Here is a 19,841-nt window from a genome sequence, read left to right on the forward strand (position 1 = left end):
GTGACGCCACGTTTGACGTCTCTGGTTTAGCGACACATCGCCTTCGACTGTGGTTCTGGCAGTAGGGATACTGGCAACATTGTCAGAACCGCCAAGCTGCATGACGTAGATTGCTAGCCTCCCCAGTGACACGGGCCAACCACTGACACTGGCAGGCGATACTTATACAACTCCATGCAGAACGTTTCCTTTCGTTCAAATTGTACCGCCGTGGTATGACATAATGCATGGCGTTTCTGCTCACGTGACGTGACTCTACCGCATGTGACGGCGACCGGAAGTTTTGCTGTTGCGCTCTTTAGGAGATGGAAAACGCGCCCGAAATCGATGGTCATGCCCCCTGCGTACGCATACAATTGTCGCTATTGCACCTATTCGCTACCATTGGTTACCGTCGCGCAACGATTGTAAGCAGCAGTTGCACAAGGGGTCGTCAGTCGTGCGAGTTTTCCGATACAAGGCCAGGTTCTTTCTATATGCGCGTGCCAATCATTTATCTAATTAAACCACGTTGCCGCTGACCGCTGTATGCAATTAACAATGAGTGTACGCTAAGTTGCTCGACCTTTCTTCCTTGTTCCGAAGTCAGCGCTCGTGTCTTCAAACAAGTCGGGGGCACGAGCACTCGCGGACCCGCGCCCGCGCTGACAATGGATGGAAAAGTCGTGTGTCGTACCTCCGTTCCGCGCGTGCTTCAGATAACGGTTTCCTCGCCCTCCTCCTATACCTCCTTTCTCTGTGTACCATCCTCCCATTCTTTCGCGGCTCGATTCAAGTCGAGGAGCCAGAGGTTGCTCGACAAGCACATAACGACATCTTTTGCGAGTCAGGTACACACACACACACCGAGATATACGCCCTTTCCGCGCACGCATGAACGGCTGCTGATTGCGGCTGCGGTTTGCAACACCTCTGTCTCCCTTCGGGAGTCGGGCATGCGAAGAAGGAAGAGAGAAAAAAAAAAGAAAGGTAGGACCGTGTGTCGTCGGTCTGCGGAAGGACCTGAGCTCAGCAGACCTCGGTGGAAAGGGAGTCGAGCGAAAGGTATATAGGACGCCCGGCGACTCGGTCCTCTCGCATCATTCCCACCCCTGTCTGTGCGGGCACGTGTGTCGCGACTTCACTAGCTGCTGCTGAATAGCTCGCGGTTAACCGCGGTGGAATCCGCTCTCCGCCGTACACAGTCTTCCTCTCTGCTGTCCCAGTGGCTGAACGCCATTGAAGTCGTCGACTTCGGCGCTTCGAGTTCGACTGTGACAACGCGTACAGTGTTGCGAACTGCCGGGTTCCGTTTGTTCGTGTTTGGGGCCGTTGGATTGGACATAGCGTGTGCCTCGGATTCCTTCAGAGAGCGCGACGGCGGTATGGTGATGGCAAAGGCACTCCTTGAGCCGCCTTCGACGTCCCAGTGGGTCCTCGCCAACAGGTCAGTCACCCCGCGTAGCGGTCGAGTGTGTGCGCTCATAACCGCCGCGGCTGCGATTCTTCCGCGTTCGTGTCACCGTTCGTGCGGATATTTCTGCCCGTTTATATGCATGCAGCTATTAAACTTCTTGAACGCTGTTAAAGCTTAATCATCTACAGAGCCGTAACTGAACATAGTTACGAGCTGTATCCATTCCTTCGTTGCTATATAAAAATAAAAGGCACCTATTTATAACCGCGGGTAAGAACGTTCTCGCAGGCTTTGTCTAATTGCTTACTTGTCCGTGGCATCCGAATAGGTACTATATCTTGTATTCAACGAAGACTGTTCGGCGCAGCTTTGCTTGAGGTTCTATGTTTAGTTCGACTTACGTCCGTGGTAAACCATTTACCCCGCTCCGTGTTTTTTTTTTTTTTTTTTTTGAAGGGCTTCTCGCCGCAGCTTTTACTTTCGCTTGTCTGTTTTTAAGTGCCCCTGTCTCTTTTAGGTACTACCGAGTCAGCTTGGCGAGTGGGTTTTCAGCGTAGTCACCATAAATGTTTAAGGTAACCTTAGTCTTCCCCTTTTCCTTTCGGCTCACATAGTGATTCTTTTGAAAAGGCATTACATTAATCTTCAATGTCTGTTAAAGAAATAGAGGGAATGAGACGTAAGCGCCCTAATGGCTCACAATAGATTCACTTTTTATGCGACCTCCTGAATAAGCATTTAGGATCCCACTCTGAATACTGTATTGTCGTAATAACATAGTTTGACTGAGGGATGTCGATGGAGCCAAGGTTTCGACAATAAGAGGTGTCTTGGACAGGCCAGCGACGACAAAGAAATGTCGGTTTCAGTGACATTTCATGTTCGACCACTGTTATTTGCTTCGAGCCTCCATATTCCTGTGATATTCCATCTTGGTTGCATAGCGTTTACTGATAGCAGAATGGAATTATAATATTTTCTTTAATTATTAATAAAGTAGAAACGCAGCGCCTCCATAAACCGCGGTCGCCGTGTCAATCCAAGATGCAAAGGTTCGGCGGATTGCCGTTCTTTCCAAGACACGAGGCTGTTCGGTCGAGCGTGAAGTCAGGCGTGCTTGTGTACACAACGACGGGGACAACCAGCGAACAGCGGTAGGAATGCCGCTAACGAATGCAGTTCACTATGCGAAAATCCTCGAGTGGAGTGTGTACAGATCGATGTGACTCACCCTTTCAGTCGGTCAATGACGTAGAGAAGGAGAGAGAGAGAGAGATCAGCTGGAGCAGCTCGTCACACAGACCTCGTCCCCTTTACTCGTGTTTTTTTTTTTTTTTCTGTTCTCTCATTCGACGGTTCATTGCAATGGCATTCGCCCGGCATACTTTCGCATTTCGCTGTTATAGCTTTGGTCCCTAAGTTGGAGCGTACACATCACGTCGCCCTTCATACTATTTATTTATTTATTTATTTATTTATTTATTTATTTATTTATTTATTTATTTATTTATTTATTTATTTATCATCGCAGCACCGCCTGCGGTCTCGGTTAAGCTATAATGAAGCATCATACCCTGAAATTATAATAATAATAATTTTCGAAGTTTTACGTGCCGTAACAATGATATGATTATGAGGAACGCCGTAGTGGAGGGCTCCGGAAATTTCGATCATTTGGTGTTCTTTAAAATGCGCTGACATCCCACAGTACACGAGACTAGCATTTTGCCGCCATCGAAATGCGACCGCCGTGGCGGGGATCGAACCCGCGACTTTCCGGTCAGCAGCCGAGCACCGTAACCTGAAATGGAATGACAAACACGGTACTTATAAATAGGTGTAAAACTGTGGGTTAAAGGTACATTTGAAGCTGCTAAGATACGTGAACAAAAACACATAAATGTGTTTCCACGCACAAATGGGCACAAACGTACGCATATATACTCACATTCCGTGTCCTGTCAGGAACGCGTGTGGTGTTGTCGTCTCTTACATCTCTGCAAGAGCTGATCAGATTTTCCTTTCGCATTTCACTTCCTCGCTCTGCCGGTAGCTCGAAAACAGTCATGTCTCCTCGCCTGACTACTGCCGACGTGACACCGACAAGACGGAGCTCTTATACGGCGGACAGCATTTAGAGCCCCCTGACTGAAAATGCACTCCCGGTCATAGAGCTGTCCAGGACACGGGTGCCACGGAAAAATGCAAATTTCTGCTCTGTTAATGCATGACCCTTAAGATCGGGACCAGGACCGACACGTCAGTACTTTGCTATAGCATTTTTTTTTTCCAATTCTACGTCAACACCCATTTTATTACTGCCAGCGACACCGTGCCTTCGAATGCGTATATACATATATGTATATACGCATTCGAAGGCACGGTGTCGCTACGGTATACCGTATATGTCAGGGGTCTGAAGTTCACCACAGATGGCGGGCCGCCGTCACGAACGAAACTTAGTCCCGCGAGGGCCGGGAAAGTGAAGAAGTTAGGACCAAAGGGGAGGGTGCTAACAAAATGTTACGTAACGCTGCCATTCGAAAGGACTCGTTTCCCATGTCTCACATATGGATCATTTCTGAAGCGAATTTGGCGTCAGGATTCGAGAAACATATCGGTACTGATCTCAAGAATTACTCAAATCTGGACGCCGATATTCAAATATAGAGATTTAGTTCCACGCTTATGTTTCAATGCGTGGTGACACCGTAGCGAACCTCACGAAAAAAAAAAAACAATGCTAGTAAGCAGTCCCGTATCTGTAGCTTACCCGAACAAAGCGTTATTAATTGCAATTGGCGAGTAATTAATGCGATTGCCATTGAGGCCCCTGGTATGTGTTGTTAGAGATAAGGACAGCAACAAAAACTGCGTGAGTTCGACGAAGAACGCGTCTTCCTTAAAACCCCCAGCACGTTTTACGCTATATACAGCCGCGGTCCGCGCAATGGCCAATATTATTACATTTTCCTTAAGTACGAAAACTTAGGCTGTTTGTAGAGTTACGAGGTCGTGTTTACCGAACAATGTATACGTCGTGATCGAATAGCGCATGTTTTCTCGCAATGACAGCTAGGGTTCTCGCCGTTTTCCTTAAGGTTCCACCGCCCCGCCACGGTGGTCTAGTGGTTATGGCGCTCGACTGCTGACGTGAAGGTCGCGGGATCGAATCCCGGCCGCGGCGGCTGCATTTTCGATGGAGGCGAAAACGTTTGAGGCCCGTGTACTTAGATTTAGGTGCACGTTAAAGAACCCCAGGTGGTCGAAATTTCCGGAGCCCTCCACTACGGCGTCTCTCATAATCATATCGTGTTTTGGGACATTAAACCCCAGATATTATTATTATTATTATTATTATTATTATTATTATTATTATTATTATTATTATTAAGGTTCCACCGATAATAAGGCGCATCTGCTTCACTACAGCAAGTACTTCCTATAGGATGTCTATGAGCTGAAGATATTGCACTTTAAGAGTCAGTCAATTAATCAATCAATCAGTCAGTCAATCGATCGATCGATCGATCAATTGGGCATTCATTAGCGTCAACAACATGACGAACGCGAGGACAAGAACAACAAGCTGCTGTCTAGCAGCTTGGCATGGTTCTTGCCCCACGATGCGCAGTCGATGAGAGACGCATAGACAGACAATGATACGTTGGCCTAAATCTGCCCGACTCTGTCACCAATCATTTTCAAAACAGCGCGATCGCTCTTCGCCGTGAACTCAGTCCAATTCAGGGTGCCCTCTGGCAAGTGTATACGCGCAGCCCGCGGTTGAACCAGCGGAAGATGTTATTCTCTGCACACGGATTGCCACAGCGCGGTACCCGACCCTGACCTCAGCGACGTCGAGGACGGGCGACCAAGTGGCGGCACCCGAAGTGGCACAACGCAGAGGCTGCTCGTACGGCGGCACCATTTGCATCCCGTCCTTGTAGGGCAGCCCTCTGCTTCCGCAATTGCCCCACTCCTTTACTCTCTGGTGAAACGAAGGATATGCGCTTTCACGCTTGATCGTGCGACGACCGCTGCGTTCCACTGGTGCCCTTTGGGCCACCCTTGAGGACAGTGTGCAACTAGAAGAGTAAAGGTCACCCGAGAAAGGTCGCAGATGCCTCCATGAGTTGCCCTCACCATTTCGCCATTGACTGAATCAAACCGAAGGACATAAAGAATGAGATATTAGATTATTTTGACAAATTAAAGGAAACAGGGGAGAGAGAGAGGAAAGGCAGGGATGTTAACCAGTTTAGAATAACCGGTATGCTACCCTGCACAGGGGAAAGGGATGGGGGAGTTTTAAAGATAGAGATAGAGAGAAAGGGACAGAGAGAGAGAGCACACACACAACGTAACAGTCTGTCAGTCACGTGCGGTATACGGCGTCACTGTCAGTGTACAGCCACTCGTGCAACTCTATTGTACGCAAACCAAACATTTTAACAGACCGATGTCGTTAGCAGCAATCCTCTAACGTCTTCCTGAAAAGACATCGAGAATGACGGCGACGAAGACGAATAACTGAAGATGTAGACCTTGACATACGAGCCAAATATTCTTCCTCTGGGGCCCTGCATAGCTCTGCAGTCACCGTCAGCTGCGATGTTCAAAAATACAGCCGATATAACTTCAGCTTTTCAGTGTCTCCTCAAGGTGCATAGCGTTTAAACTCTAGATCGTGATGCCTTGTCCAGTGCGTGCAAGTCCTACGCGAAATTTTTGTATGCCCAGCGTTCGGGTGAGAAGAGAAGAGGCCAAGGAAAATTACGAAGGTTATCCAGGCTGCAACTGTTTGCCACACTACACTACAGGGCGGGGAAAGCTGGCAGAAGAATCGGTGAATAAATTCAGAAGAAAGCAATTCGTTTCATATACCGTCGTTATGACTGGAACATGTCAGCTCAATCTCACGTTGTTGTGCTAACTTTGCAACCTCTGCTCGTGCGACGCGATCTTGAATGCGTCGAATTGTTGCATAACGTTATTAATACCTCGTGTTACTCGTTAAATAGCAACCATATATGTCTCTCGCCAAACTGAAACATACTAGGAATAGCCATACACGTAAGCTTGCAGCATTGCAACCGCGTTCTAATACGATGTTTCAGGGACATTAAATGCAAGTTGCCTTTAGGGGAATTCCTGAATAAGCTAACTTAATCCATGCTGTGTTTAATACCTGTTGTTTTTTCGATTATTCAGCAACCACTATTCCTAAAGTTCTGTAAGGAACTTAAGTTGAAGGATGTTTTATGACGGTGCTGTGTCAATATATGAATCCATTCCTACGATAGCCCAATTTACTGCAATATTAATTAATTAATTAATGAACGAATATGGAAAGAGAAATATAAGGCATGGTGGGGCAAGATTCGCCAGAAATTTGCAAATAGCACATATTTTTTTTTTTGAAATTTCATTCAATGCCATAAAACAACAGCACAGCAACCTTCTTTTGGGTGCAACGCATGTGGTACATACACATGGCCGCGCTTCCACTGCTCAAAATTTGTGGGTGCGGACCCCACCGATGGAAGGGGTGTTTTTCGTGAACTTTAATTAATTCCAATGTACGTCGTAATTGCTACGCTATAGTAATAGACAACAAATAACGCTCCCTATGTATTCCGTGCATGATTTAATTGTCTATTGGTTTCATTTAATTGTGTGCATCGAAGAAACGAGCCTCTTTAACAGTTCCCCTTCTTTTTATATATGTGATAGTATTTCTCTTCAAGCTACATGGTTTACAGCAATAGTGTTTACTGAAGAGGTGCCTATGTTTTTCGACGAAGGACAAAGTTAACTGTATTCGAGTTTATTTCGATGGTCTCTTCCTAAATTGAGCACTGACTGCTATTTCACCGAGGCGCTGTGCTTTTAAAGGACAGCGACGCGACTGAAACGACCCATTTACGCTATAGCCAGTATAGCTATAAGGAACCCAAGTTCAAGTTTTGGCGCGACGTTCGCGCGGCCGAGCTATGCGTTACTGGGGATAGACGCTGCCGGCGAAGGCGGTTTGTCGCCGAATTTGGCAGCTGCGGTAGTAAGGATACGTGGGCGCATGCGCTCCTATCTCGGCCTGGAGCAGTCAGCAATAGTTACATTGTGACGCACCACAGATGCAATCCGAGAGCTCTGCGCGTGCGCGGAAGCGGGGCGGCAGTGTTGCGGCGAAAGGAGACGCGCCGTGGATATTCCCAGTTACGATAAGAGCAGCGGCGCCGCTCGACGTTGCTTTGGAAGAATACGGCTACCGGCTAACTTCTGATAATTTTCACCGTGTAATCTGTACGGATCGGGAACACACAGCTGTTTTCTTATCGGGAATACCGCCCGAGTGCGGTAAATGCGAGACTACCGGAAAGCAAGCGATAACGACCTCCGCGGAAACAACACACTTGACCTGGTCTTGTTACGAGACCGCAAAAGCACAGCTGTACGTGTAAACACTTGTGACAGAGTTGACTTGGGATTGTCTTGCATGGCCCTGTTCAGTCCGGAGATAACGAGCCTGATGTTTTGTTTCTTTACTACTGTAGCCATCAATCTTCTCTTACTCTTTCTCGTTAATTGTTCTCCAACTTCAGGTAGTTTCCCACGATTACTTACAAAGGGGGTGGGTCGGTATGCAAAATAGGCTGCTCTGAGGCACACACACACGCACATATATATATATGAATCTAGATACCACAACGAAAATGAAAGAGCCAAATTGCATGAGTGGTCTTCATCCTTAAGTACGACTGGTGCTTCCTAAAACGTCCATTTGTACAGCGACTTGTCTGGTACGCATATATCCGCCCACAAGACAATTGAATGCAACACACAATGTTTGTCTTATACGGAACGAGCTCAACCTTATGATCAATGGTATACCTCCGCGTGCGGCAACTCACCCTCCTGCGTCGAGCGTGTTGCCGCCGATCGAGCATAAACTGCCCGGATCATTCCAGACAGAAAAAGCCGCATTGATCCTGAATATTCGAGCAGTGTTCTTCAAACGATATGACAGCGCATGCGCATAAGATAACGATATGGTTACGACCGTCGTCCCGTGGGGTTCTTTTTTGCTGACGCCGAGATCGTTGTGGAAGTAAAGACATATTAAGGAGCTTTAGCAGTACACCTCTGTACCAGACACGTGATCGAGAAACGAAGAATATCGTCACCGTGTATGGAAGGCGTTCCAAGTTGACGTCCGTTCATTCGGCCTTGACCTTACGCCGACGGGATCGTTGCCCAGGTTGACCGAAGTCATTCAATAGATGTGAATAAGCTGTTGGTGAGGACGGTTCACCTCGCCCTCAGTGAGCCTCACGTTTTCAGGGATGGCGACCGCGGAATAAGTCGACAGGTGCAGGGCAGCGGCTTCGACAAGAGAGGTGGACCATTGCACATTCCTTCTGTTTCTCGCAGACTGCACGACATCCCGTTATATTACATGATCCTAGCCTTGTGACAGACTCTTATGATTTCCTTTTTTTTCTTCAGCAAACTAGATATTGTGTACTCCTAATGGAGAATTCAAGCAGTTTTAAATGCGAATGCATTTCTTAGTCGGGCTATGTCAGGCGTCCGGCGTTGTCCGCGGCGCCCTCTCCCATAGCAACAGCTGCGGGCGCGCGCGCTTATCCTCGCCCCTAGCAACCGGAGCATGTGGTGCGAGAGAGTGTAGGAGAGGGTAGCAGCTTCGCCGCTCCTTCTCTCGCCGTTCGCTCTCTCTCCTCCCTGCGCCCCACTCTCCCGTCCGCTCGCGCCTCACTCTCGACCGTTCGCTGGCTGGGCGCCTCTCAAGGCGATGGCAGAAGTCGGTGAAGGCGAATGTCTGACGGCAACGGTACGCTCTCTCGGCGCAAGAAATGCATTCGCATTTCCTCATGATTCCCTTCAGGGAGCTGGGGGCATTTTTTTTTTCAGAATCACAGTGTCAGCAGGGAAATAATAAAATGCATTTACAGTCGAAGTTCGTTATAACGAAGTAGCATCGGGACTAAAAATTAGCTCGTTATATCCGATATTCGTGGTAAATGTAGGAATGAAAATTCGCCCTAACAAACTGGTAGTCTGACTCGCGCAATACCCTTGATACAAAAAGCTCGGTATTATAGGCTTCATACTTAACAAAAGTGAGGTAACCCTTACTTGTCTCCTTGTCGCATTTCGACCGGGACATGAGAAGGCGAAATTACAGTGGAACAAAGTTCGTTTGACAAAACGTGCCTGCGTTCACATTTATTTCAAGAAGGATGCGATCTGTCTGGTGGGCTTTCACAACACTGTGCAGAATGAAATTTTGCACAGTGTCCATGAACGAAAGGGAATTTTCTACTCCAGCGCTTTCGAGCGTCGGGAGCTTATACAGGTAGCTTCTCAGACTCCTGGCCATGACCGCGGCGTCCGTACTGCTTGTCGGTAGTTATTTAAGTTCAATATCATCTTCGCTGTCGGTACTGTTGCTATCCTCGGGCACCACGACGTGGTCCACTTTCCTAACTCCATTTTTATTCAAACTTTTAATGTCACAGCCACATATAAAGAAAAAATGTGGTTCTGAATTGTCTTTCAATATTTATGTCACTTTTTATGGTAGCTTTAGAGTTCTGAGCCTCTCGCGAACCGGGTATTTCTCCGTTGCAACCGACATGGCGGCGGTTCTCGCGTTTTCTGTTGCGTTTTAAAAATAACAAATATCACTGACATAAAGCGTGTTTGGTAATTGGTTCGCTTTAACAAGTAACTCGCTGCATCAGTGTTCGTTTTAATCAGGTTCTACTATATATTACTATATATTTTATATTCGAAGTTATCATTGTTGAACGTTTAAGGAAGTTTCCGAACACGCGGAAATTGATGCTGCAAAACATGCAACAAGAAGCTCGCTCGACGCTTCAGTTCGAGCGGTGTGTCACGACGACGGTCAACGAATCGAATATTTGTGTCCTTGTGATTTTGATTGTTAAGTAACGTAAAACGCGTCTCGGCAGCTGAAGAGACTAGAATCGATTGCCGCTAATTGATAAGAAACAACCGGTTCGACTAGGAGCATTAATTGGAAGCCTCAGCACACATGTCCAATATACTATTCTGCGCTGCCGCCATCTATGTGAGTTGAAAGGAGATGCGATACGAGACGTTCTGAAGCCGTGGAAAAAAGACCCAGGCGTATATTCACAAGGTTTGCCCGAGAACTGCGGGAGGTAAACGTTACAACCGGTACAATTAACAGTACGCGGTGATTATTACGATGATGAGAAAAACGCTATGAAGCGACACTGATTCATCTTTAAATTTTAATCCAACTTGCCAAGTTCGACGACTTGGCAAAAGCAGCGCTCCTCGCACATGTCTTGCCTCCCGGCTTTTCTCGAAAAAAGTCAGGCGAAGCCTGCACTAAGCCGCGCAAGGCTTGACACTGCGAAACTGGATAATTCTGAAGACTAATCTGGTTGCTTCGAGGTTGTTTCTAGGCCTTAGCTAGGTGATGCAGGTTGTTTCTTGGTTGCTTCTAGGTCGTAGCTAGGCTTTAGCTCGGTGATGCTACCTTGTTTCTACGCTGATTCTCAGCGCAGAGAGAGAGAGAGAGAGAATTAACTTTATTAAAGGTCCTGAAGGGGCCTGGGTACCCCTTACGGGGGCCGGCCCGGTGGCTCCGCCCATGTGGGACTGGCAGAGGTTCGAGTTAAACCACAGACAGTCACAGACACGACACGGGTGTTCAAACTCCAGAGACAGAAGCTTGCGCTGAAATTAAGCGTTCGCACCTCTCATAGATCTACGGGCACGTAGTCGTTCGCGTAGATCTTCCATCGCTTCGGGGTCTTCTCGCAGCCGCCGTTGCCTTTCCTGTTCTCTAGCATTCTCTCGTTGTAGGTGCCGCTGAAGCACTCCGTACAGATGCTTCAGCGAAGCTGCAACGTGCGGCCACGGTGTTTATCACTGGGTTAATGCCGACGGTTTATTAAAGGTTTTCTCACTTACTGGTTGCGTCTGTCTAGAAATCTTAATTGGTGTTTGCCGCCCGTCTGTCGTCGTCTTCATTTTGAGTGGACCAGTGGAGAGTAGTGGGCTTTGCCCAATCTCAGTGGCACGTACCCGTTCATGATGATGATAGTTTTTTGTACACACCAGTTTTTACGTCCGGCTTAAAGAGCTTCGCTGTTAAAAAAGTAAAACGAATGACAAACTCGACCCTGAAGGTTTTCTATTTTTTTTTTCATTTTTTGACTAGGTATGGCAGTAGGTGTTACATGTCCAAACGAAAACATTTACTGGTCATGAAAATTGTGGGCGCATAGTATTTGAAAACGACATATATAGACGCACACGATAGACACTGCTGAACCATCTAGGAAAACGGACGAAAGCTCATCAACGTTTATGGGAGACGACAACGCTAGCTGGCATAATCACAAGATGGCGCTTCCGCCCCTACCGCTCGCAGCAGTGTCCCTTTATCCTTGGTAAAGTAAAGCGTCGAAGTTGGCATGCATGCGTTGAATCACTATTACCTGATATTCTAATATCCTAATCTAGTATCAAAGGGAGCGAGATCAACGTGTTATATTTAGGCAACGCAAGAACTGTTGAACAATGTCGGTTGTGTGTCTGACTTTTTTTAGACCAGTTAAAAGAGGGCTGTGAAGTGCCAAATTCATCGTGTGTCATTTGAACAGCCCTGTCTGACTCGCACATCTTAGTGACGTCTTACAGAGGTTGCAGTCAATTTTATTGATCACGCAATGGTTAGAATGGATCAAAATACCAAAAATAGTAATCTAGACGCAACTTTTCATAGACTCTTCAAGCATGAGAGAAGCGAAATAACCGAAAATACTGCAGAACATGTGACGTCGCACTGAGGTAATTGGCGAATGAATTCGGGTTCGACGTTCGATGTTCACTTTCTTCAGTAATGTAGGACACCTCGATTGCATCAAAACAAACGTGTATAACATTTACGTTAAAAGACCTGCGTTCTAGTCAAGCCTGTTATAGCGTTTCATTTCAAATGTATCAATCACGTACGTTATTATCCTAATTTTCATGACTAATGAATAAGTACGCTTCCGTCACTGAATGTCTATTCATATCAATAAGGTTTAATCGAATACTGTAGCTTGTCACTGCATATCTTTTCCAAAGTACAGGCGCAACAACCTCTTAATTGTGCTTGATTTTCGTTTCCCGATTGCTGCGCTTATGTCTAAAACAATGCTTTTTGTTGGCATATGCTGCGTTAAGACATTGCGTACACCGATTATTACATAATACCGCTCTTTATCGCTCACTGAAGTTCTGCATGTTCGAAGGAGACTAACAATCAAAAAAAAAAGAAAGAAAGAAAGAAAGGTTGCAACACTGCATGAATGCTCCAGCACTTTTTTTTTAAATAGAATTGTAGTCCTCCTTCACTTATGAAAATGAACTTTGAGTGTCTAATGTGGACATAATACGCACCTAAAGTGTCATTAGATTGGCACTAGACCTGCAAAGCCTAATATCCTTTAGCATCACGTATGCATCAGCGACTCAAATGACAATATGCACCAGAATTTATGACGACAGAAGTACGCAGATTTTCCATTGCGATTCCTAATCGAAGAAATATATATCCGAACAAATATATATCGAAGAAATATATATATATAAACGAAGAAATATATATCCAGCTAGCGTCCAAGAGATAGTTGCAGATTCGAATGTTTGTTCATGCTACGATTCTCCACCCCTCGCCCCCTCCCCCCTTCATTTTTTCCCCCGGCAATGCACCTTTTCATTCTGTCACGGCGCATCTCGTGCACATGGGTTTCGCTCGTGTCCACGTACATAACCGATTGCCTACGCTAAAACGATGTCTGTTGCTCGAGAGTGAAGGTTGTACCAAGATGATCACGAGTGTACGGACTACGAACAAGAAATTTCATTCGTTTAGATGCGCCATCTGATACTAATGAGCGTCTAGGAGAGCTATAGCAATGCCAAGTTCGGGCAGCTTATCTATATCTCAAGTTATATTCATATGTTTTGACCAAAATGCAAGTTTATCGAAGAGGAATTCCTGGTTCATACTATTTTAGGGAGCCATGGGTCGTGGTCGACTTGCAGTCAACCAAATTGAGGCCTTAGTCGACTGCACGTCAGCGCGCCTTTGGTTCCGGTCATTTTGCATTTCTCAACGTAAAATAAATAATTAGATGAAGTAAAAATAAACAAGTGAATGGTTCCACTATTATAACAGGGCTATAAAGAGGACGCGTGGACACTCTCCTTGGCTGGCTGCATTAATGCGCAGTTAGCTGCATGCGCAGCACTTTAGGGGGGGGGAGGTGATTCTTAAAAGGAAGAAGGAAATGAAAATGGAAATTGGGTGTGGAGTGCACGATAACTGTCTCTCAAGTGAGGACACCTCAACCGATACACTCACGGGGAAATAGCAGGAGCGGAGAGTGTGGGGTCATCCCATGGGGGAAAAAGAAAGGAGGGAGCGTTACGTCACGCAGCTAGCCTTGGCAAGCCAACCCAATTTGAAGCCATCGGCCCAACACGTGACCTTTGCGGTGAGATTACGCAATAAACGAGATTTGCCGATACTTCGGCGTATAGTGCCCGGTACTTCTTAATCGAAACGCGCTCGCTCGGCACTGTTCGATCGGTTCAAGGAGGGGGTTCAAAAACAGAACTCAACCGAGAGTACTAGAACCTACCACGCGCTCCGACGTTTTAATCACGTGTTGAGCCGACACAGCGGGCGTCAGTCGAATTGCGCAATGCTCGCTCCTCTCCTTTTTGTTCCCCCATGGGCCATCCGTTGATGTCAACAGCCATGACGCGTCAGGCGATCAAGCGAACACGTGACAGTGGCACATGTAACCGCCCCTGGCCACATGACGCCCCGTTGTTCGGACAGGAGCACGTGATGCGCGCAGCCACAGCTGGGGACCTCACCACTTCCCCTCGCAACAGCGGCGCCTGGTCGTTTTTTTGCCGGATACGATGGAACGCTGTGCAGGATGCCGCAAATGCATGCACGGGTATAATTACGCTCTGTAGCCAGCTCTGCGCTATCCAACCGCGCTTGTCTCTCTTGTGTTTTCTTTTCTGTCCTGGCCAAGCATGGCTGTCTGGCAGAATGAAAGTACGCCTATTATGTGGGCCGAGCGTTCCTGGCACGAAACTAATGACGGCGCGTCTGGCCTGTGCACGCCAGGGCGCTTTTCTGTTTATTTTATTTGGGTTATCTTTACCCATTCCTTCGTGGCCGGTAGACAGTAGACTATGCTGCGGTGGCTGTATTCTCGGTGGTTCACGTTGGGTGGTACTTTGGTGTGACTCAAACTGACTCGTGACAATCCACTGGAGCGACGGGCGTCAGTCAGTGCATGCAGGTACAGGCGACGTGAAAACTGTCACGCATGTGAGGACTTTTGAGGTATACGCGCCATCCGTATTAGCACGCCTGCTTTTCGTGACCGCCTTCGTCCACTTTCCGCAAATTTAAGGGCAAACGTTATGCACGGGAAATGTGATTGATTGATTGATTGATTGATTGATTGATTGATTGATTGATTGATTGATTGATTGATTGATTGATTGATTGATTGATTGATTGATTGATTGATTGATTGATTGATTTAAGTTACAGTCCTGAAAGCAACACTCAGCGCATTATAGACACGCCCTCTACAGAGGACGTCTTGAAGCCTCCGAACTGATTTTGAATCCCGGCTTTCCTAACGCGCTCTTAAACGTACTGGTGCACGAGCATGTCTGCAGCGCATCGTCTCCGTACAGATATGGCCGCCGTGACTGGGAATTGAACCCGCGGCCTCGTGCCTTGTATAGAAGCTGGATGGTGCATGGTCGCTCGAAAAATACGATTACCGTATTACATTTGCGCATGGTCAGAATGTGCACATGTTGTTTGCACGGCTTTAGACCTACGTTGGTCGATACCCGGTATACGCTTCTGCATGACATCTACAGAAGTCCCTCCGTCGTCGTCGAAGGAGGAGACTATGGAGGCTGGAACTCTTAGATGCCACTTCGACGTCGAGTACTTGCGCTGTCACTTCTCGGCATGGAGGTAACCACAAGGTAGGGCTGGCTCTAAGGGAGGACTAGTCAGCACGGCTGGTCCCCTCCCATTCCGTCCCTAATGGCCTGATGTTTCATGGATATGTGGCTAAGGTCGTGGAGGAAAGAGTTGTTGACCGAAGATGGCGATCATTGAACGATAAACGATAAAAAAATCACAGCATATCCACGGAGTGAATGATGATGAGTGGGCGAAGCTGCGGAGGTTCATCGGTAAACCGTGAATCTTCCGTGAATTCTGCCCAGTACATCATCACCGACGTGAGATCGGGCGCGTTTATACTAAAGGTTCGATGAGTTATGACGACTTGCAGCTCACTTTAATTTTACATGTACGCTGTGAATTTTCATTGTTTAGAAAACCATTGCTTTAGAAAACACCTTGCGTCTTTCGTTAAGCAGCTGGCGTCTTTTTCGTTTTGCTTTAGAAACATCTGGCGTTCTTTCGTTTTGTTTTTACAAAACATCTGGCGTCTTTCGTTGGTTTATTTCATCAATCAACGGCGTTTTGAACAAAATTTTTATTGTTTAATCACGCACAGGAGAAATCTCACCAGGCACTACCTTGGAGGTAAACAATGGCTGCTAATGGGAATGAGAGACAGAAGAAGTCGGCTTTTAGCTAACACTTACACTTCTACAGAGACAGAAGAATTCGGCTTTTAGTTAACGCGCACGCTGCGAATTTTTTATTGTTCAACAACGCACAGGAGAAATCTCCCACCGGCACCACCTTGGAGGTCAAAGGGTAAGACTTGTTACTCACTACTACGAGCACGACGAGGGACGAACGGGTGCCGCCTTAAGGAGCTTCGCCCCTAAAATCTCCGCCCAAGCGCTACATACGGTTAACCAGTGAAGCTGAGGCGCGCGGCTCTGGTGTTTATCACTGGGTTAGTTTGGAAGGTTCATTAAAGTCTTTCTCAATTACCGGTTACCTCTGTCCAGGAATCTTGATTGGCGTTTACCGCCCGTTGATGACGATGAAGATGATGATGTCCCTCCGCGTACAGCTCGCGCCCACACTGGGAGATTGGATTGGCCAACAATTGTTCATACGAAATTTTAGATATGTGGAGTATTAAGTGTGTTCCCTTCTTCATTTTTATTGGACCGGAGGTGAGTAGTGCGGCTTGCCCAATATCTGTGGCACACACGCGCTAGGAGTCCCTGTGTACATAGGATGGATGAATTTGCGTTGCGCCTAGCCACATACAGCTACACTGCAATAGGAGTTTATAGTGGAGTAGCTGATTCGTACTGAACGAGTAACGCGCTGCACGAGACGAAAATGAATGGGACAGGACGGAACGCTATGTCCTGTCTCGGCCTTTTTATTTGTTACACAGCCGCAGCACGACAAGCCAATAAACCACAAGTTGGCCTGCGACAGATCACACGGCTTTTATTGGCTATATAACGTTCTGCAACTAACCGCTTGAGCGCGGCTGGTTCGATATCCGGCCTAGCCGGCCGCGTTTTGATATAACCACAAATGAGAAACCCTCGCGCACAGCATTCAAGGAACCATAAAAATACGCTCAGAATTGTTACGGCTAGCCATCCACACTGACGGCCCTCATAACCACTGTGCCGTTTTGGGATGTCGGGATCAGTGTTAAACGAGTAGGCCGGTACCGCCGGCGGGGGTTCGCTATAGGCCGACTATTAAAATCCCGCGCTGGCACCAAGCCCGACACGATCGACACGCACACATGCACATTATCGCTGCTAAACACGATGTGCACGAAGTAATATGTACGTCACGTGAACTACGACGCGTACTGACGTACTAGAATCCGCAGAGGGGGCGCGCGCGGAGAAAATCGTGCAGCGCGTGCTTTGCGCAATAGCCCCCGAGTCGCGTGTCGCGGTAGCCACGCGCTCCGGAGGTCGTGCGGACGTATAGGGGGTCGGATGGAAGGGGTAGCTGCTGGCCAATTGGCCGGTCGACCGAGCGACGCCGCCGCCGCCGCCGCCTCGACGGCGTGTCTGCAACCTTGACGCCGATCAGGAAGCAGCGAAAAGGGGCGCCACCGTTTAGCTCTGAATGACGCCACGACCGTTGGTCACGTCGCCGAGGGAGAGAGAGTCGAGATGGTCGAGTCGTCAACGCTTGACGCCGAGACGTAATACAGAGCGACGCGTCGTCGCGGGGCCATTTGCCTCCCCTCTTCTTTCACTCCTTGATTCCTTTTCCGTGCGCCTCCTTGGCCTCAGGTCGTACTTCTCAGAAGGCGCGTAGAGACCAACCATTCTTCTCTGATCTGTGTACATGCGTACGAGCGGCGTTTTCGCAGAGTGGGCGATGTTTTCGTAAGGGGCCGTCGTCGAGCGTAAAAAAGTATCGTGAGTTGGGTATATACGTGGGCCACAAGGGGCGGGCTCAAGATGGAGACCGAAGTCGCGCGTATCATCATCGTCACTCCAGAAGCCTTTGACTCCTTTGTTCGAAAAGGAGGCAGCATCGTATACGGCTCGGGCGTTGTTGAAGACTACCGGGAAGAGGAAGGCGCGTTGTGTTTGTTTGTAAATGCGATCTCGATGGCCCGTGCGCCGTCTGGGAGCGAAGAGAAATGGCCGTCCTGGAAAAGGATAAAAAAAAAAGGTGTGCGGCGGAAAAGAGTGCGGAAAAGTAAATCGTAGTGGGAAGGAAAGGACACGCAGTAACGAAAAAAAAACCCGCATTTCCCCGAAGGGGAGTATGAGGAAGTGCGAAGCACGGGGTGATGCTATGAGGGGGCGCGCGCGACTAAACTGCAGAGCCGAGTGAAGGAGACGGCAGCGAGAGAGCATGCGCCAGCCGACCCACGGAGGTCTGGCCGTTTTTAAGTGCAAAGCACTTTTACTGATGATGATGATCTGTCTTCCGAACTCGTTCCAAAGAACCCGCAACGCGTTCAACTTGTTGGCGGCGTTGCGCACGCCCGAGATGGGGCTCAGGTTGTTGTCGAACCACAGCCGATCGCACACCGCGCAGCTGTATCCGAAGCTGCGGTCCAGGAAGTCTCGCTTGAAGCGCGCGTCCGGCCGATCGAATTCGAGGGCCCGTGCTCGCTCACGCATCGCGCGTCCCCGCGCCAGATCGGCTTCGGGGTGCTCGGCTCGCTTCGCACGCTTTCGTTCGGCGTCTCGCCGCCGGCCTTCATCACCACAGGCAATGCGCGGGGCGCGCGCAGCCACGGAGCGGAGGGCGGAGCGCGCGCAGTCACGTGGGGCGTGACGTCGCTGCGCCGTTGCTACAGACGCTCCTCTCCGCTCCTCGCGCCGTTGCTATGGGACGGCGGATTCAGGGTCGCTTATAAAGTGCATTCGCACTTAAAATAAGCGCAGAACGCAACTCCGTTTTACCTCGTAAGCGAACCTGGCGCTTCTCGAAAGCCTCCCGAGGAGCAGTGCTTGTGTGTTGGTGTGTTGCCCATTGAAGACACGGTGACCGTAGAAGCTGCAGAAGCGGCACTATTGACGGATAGCTAGATGAAGATCAACACGACCATACCGCGCGCTTGCGGATGGAACAACATGGTTTCGAAAGTATGTCTTCAACACAAGAGGCATGGAATAGAGGTAGCCAGTACGAAGACCTGCTGGCTACGCTGTGGTTGAGAAAAGGGGTAAATGGAATAAAAGATTATCGAAAGAGGCACTAGCAGAGAAATAGACTGTGTACTTTTTTATTCTGTCTGGACTGATGTACAAAACTTCGTTGTTATGCACCGCTGTCTGTTTGTACTGTGGTATACATCTCCTGTCGTACCGTGTGCCATATTCTAGCACGTTTCTTCGTTTTGTTTTGTTTGCTAAGAGACAAGTAGCAGCCAGCACTGTTCTAACGGCGCCAACTTCTCAATAAAAAAAAAAACGAAGAACTGTGCATATCCACTATGTAGTACGCAAGACTTTTCAAAGTGTCGCAAACTTCGTAGCCTCAACTCGGTGTATTGGCTTCTCGGTGGAAGAGTCGCTCCTTTCCGAAATTTCAGTTGTTTCGGCAGAGTGACGGGTTATAACGATCCAATTCAATTTCAGGCCGCAGCAATTGCATTCGGGAAGGGTGGGTGGGGGGGGGGGGGGTCTCGTAATAGTGTCGTCGTTGCGTGTCCTCACTTTCTTTCTGTGGAGCCTGCAGCGCGCTTGAGTACATTTATGTAAATTCATAGTTTCTAAAAGTACAAAAAAATAATAAAAACGAACCGCGGTAGAAGAACACAGGATAAGTGCTTCTTTCAACTCTGTGTTCGTCTTCCGTGGTTCGTTTTTTTTTTATTTGCGCTTTCAGAAGCTATGGATCACTACCAACTAGCTCGATCTTAGTGCTTGCTTATGTGGCTTC

At 48.0% G+C, this 19,841-nt stretch overlaps 1 protein-coding gene across 5 annotated transcripts in view; it reads left to right on the forward strand.

The window, feature by feature from the left end:
* The window catches only part of LOC119386869 (serine/threonine-protein kinase OSR1), a 239,262-nt gene that overhangs the window by 173,695 nt on the left and 45,726 nt on the right, over positions 1-19,841 (forward strand). The window contains exon 1 of one of the 5 annotated variants that reach the window (XM_037654137.2): positions 1,350-1,426. The exons of the other annotated variants lie outside the window; for them this stretch is intronic. Within the exon in view, the coding sequence (XP_037510065.1) occupies positions 1,365-1,426 (62 nt within the window). The 5' untranslated portion in view covers positions 1,350-1,364. Of the gene's footprint in view, positions 1-1,349; positions 1,427-19,841 lie in introns of those variants that run through there. 5 annotated transcript variants of the gene reach the window in all.

The sequence above is a fragment of the Rhipicephalus sanguineus genome, chromosome 3 (assembly GCF_013339695.2).
Source record: "Rhipicephalus sanguineus isolate Rsan-2018 chromosome 3, BIME_Rsan_1.4, whole genome shotgun sequence".
NCBI lineage: Eukaryota > Metazoa > Arthropoda > Arachnida > Ixodida > Ixodidae > Rhipicephalus > Rhipicephalus sanguineus.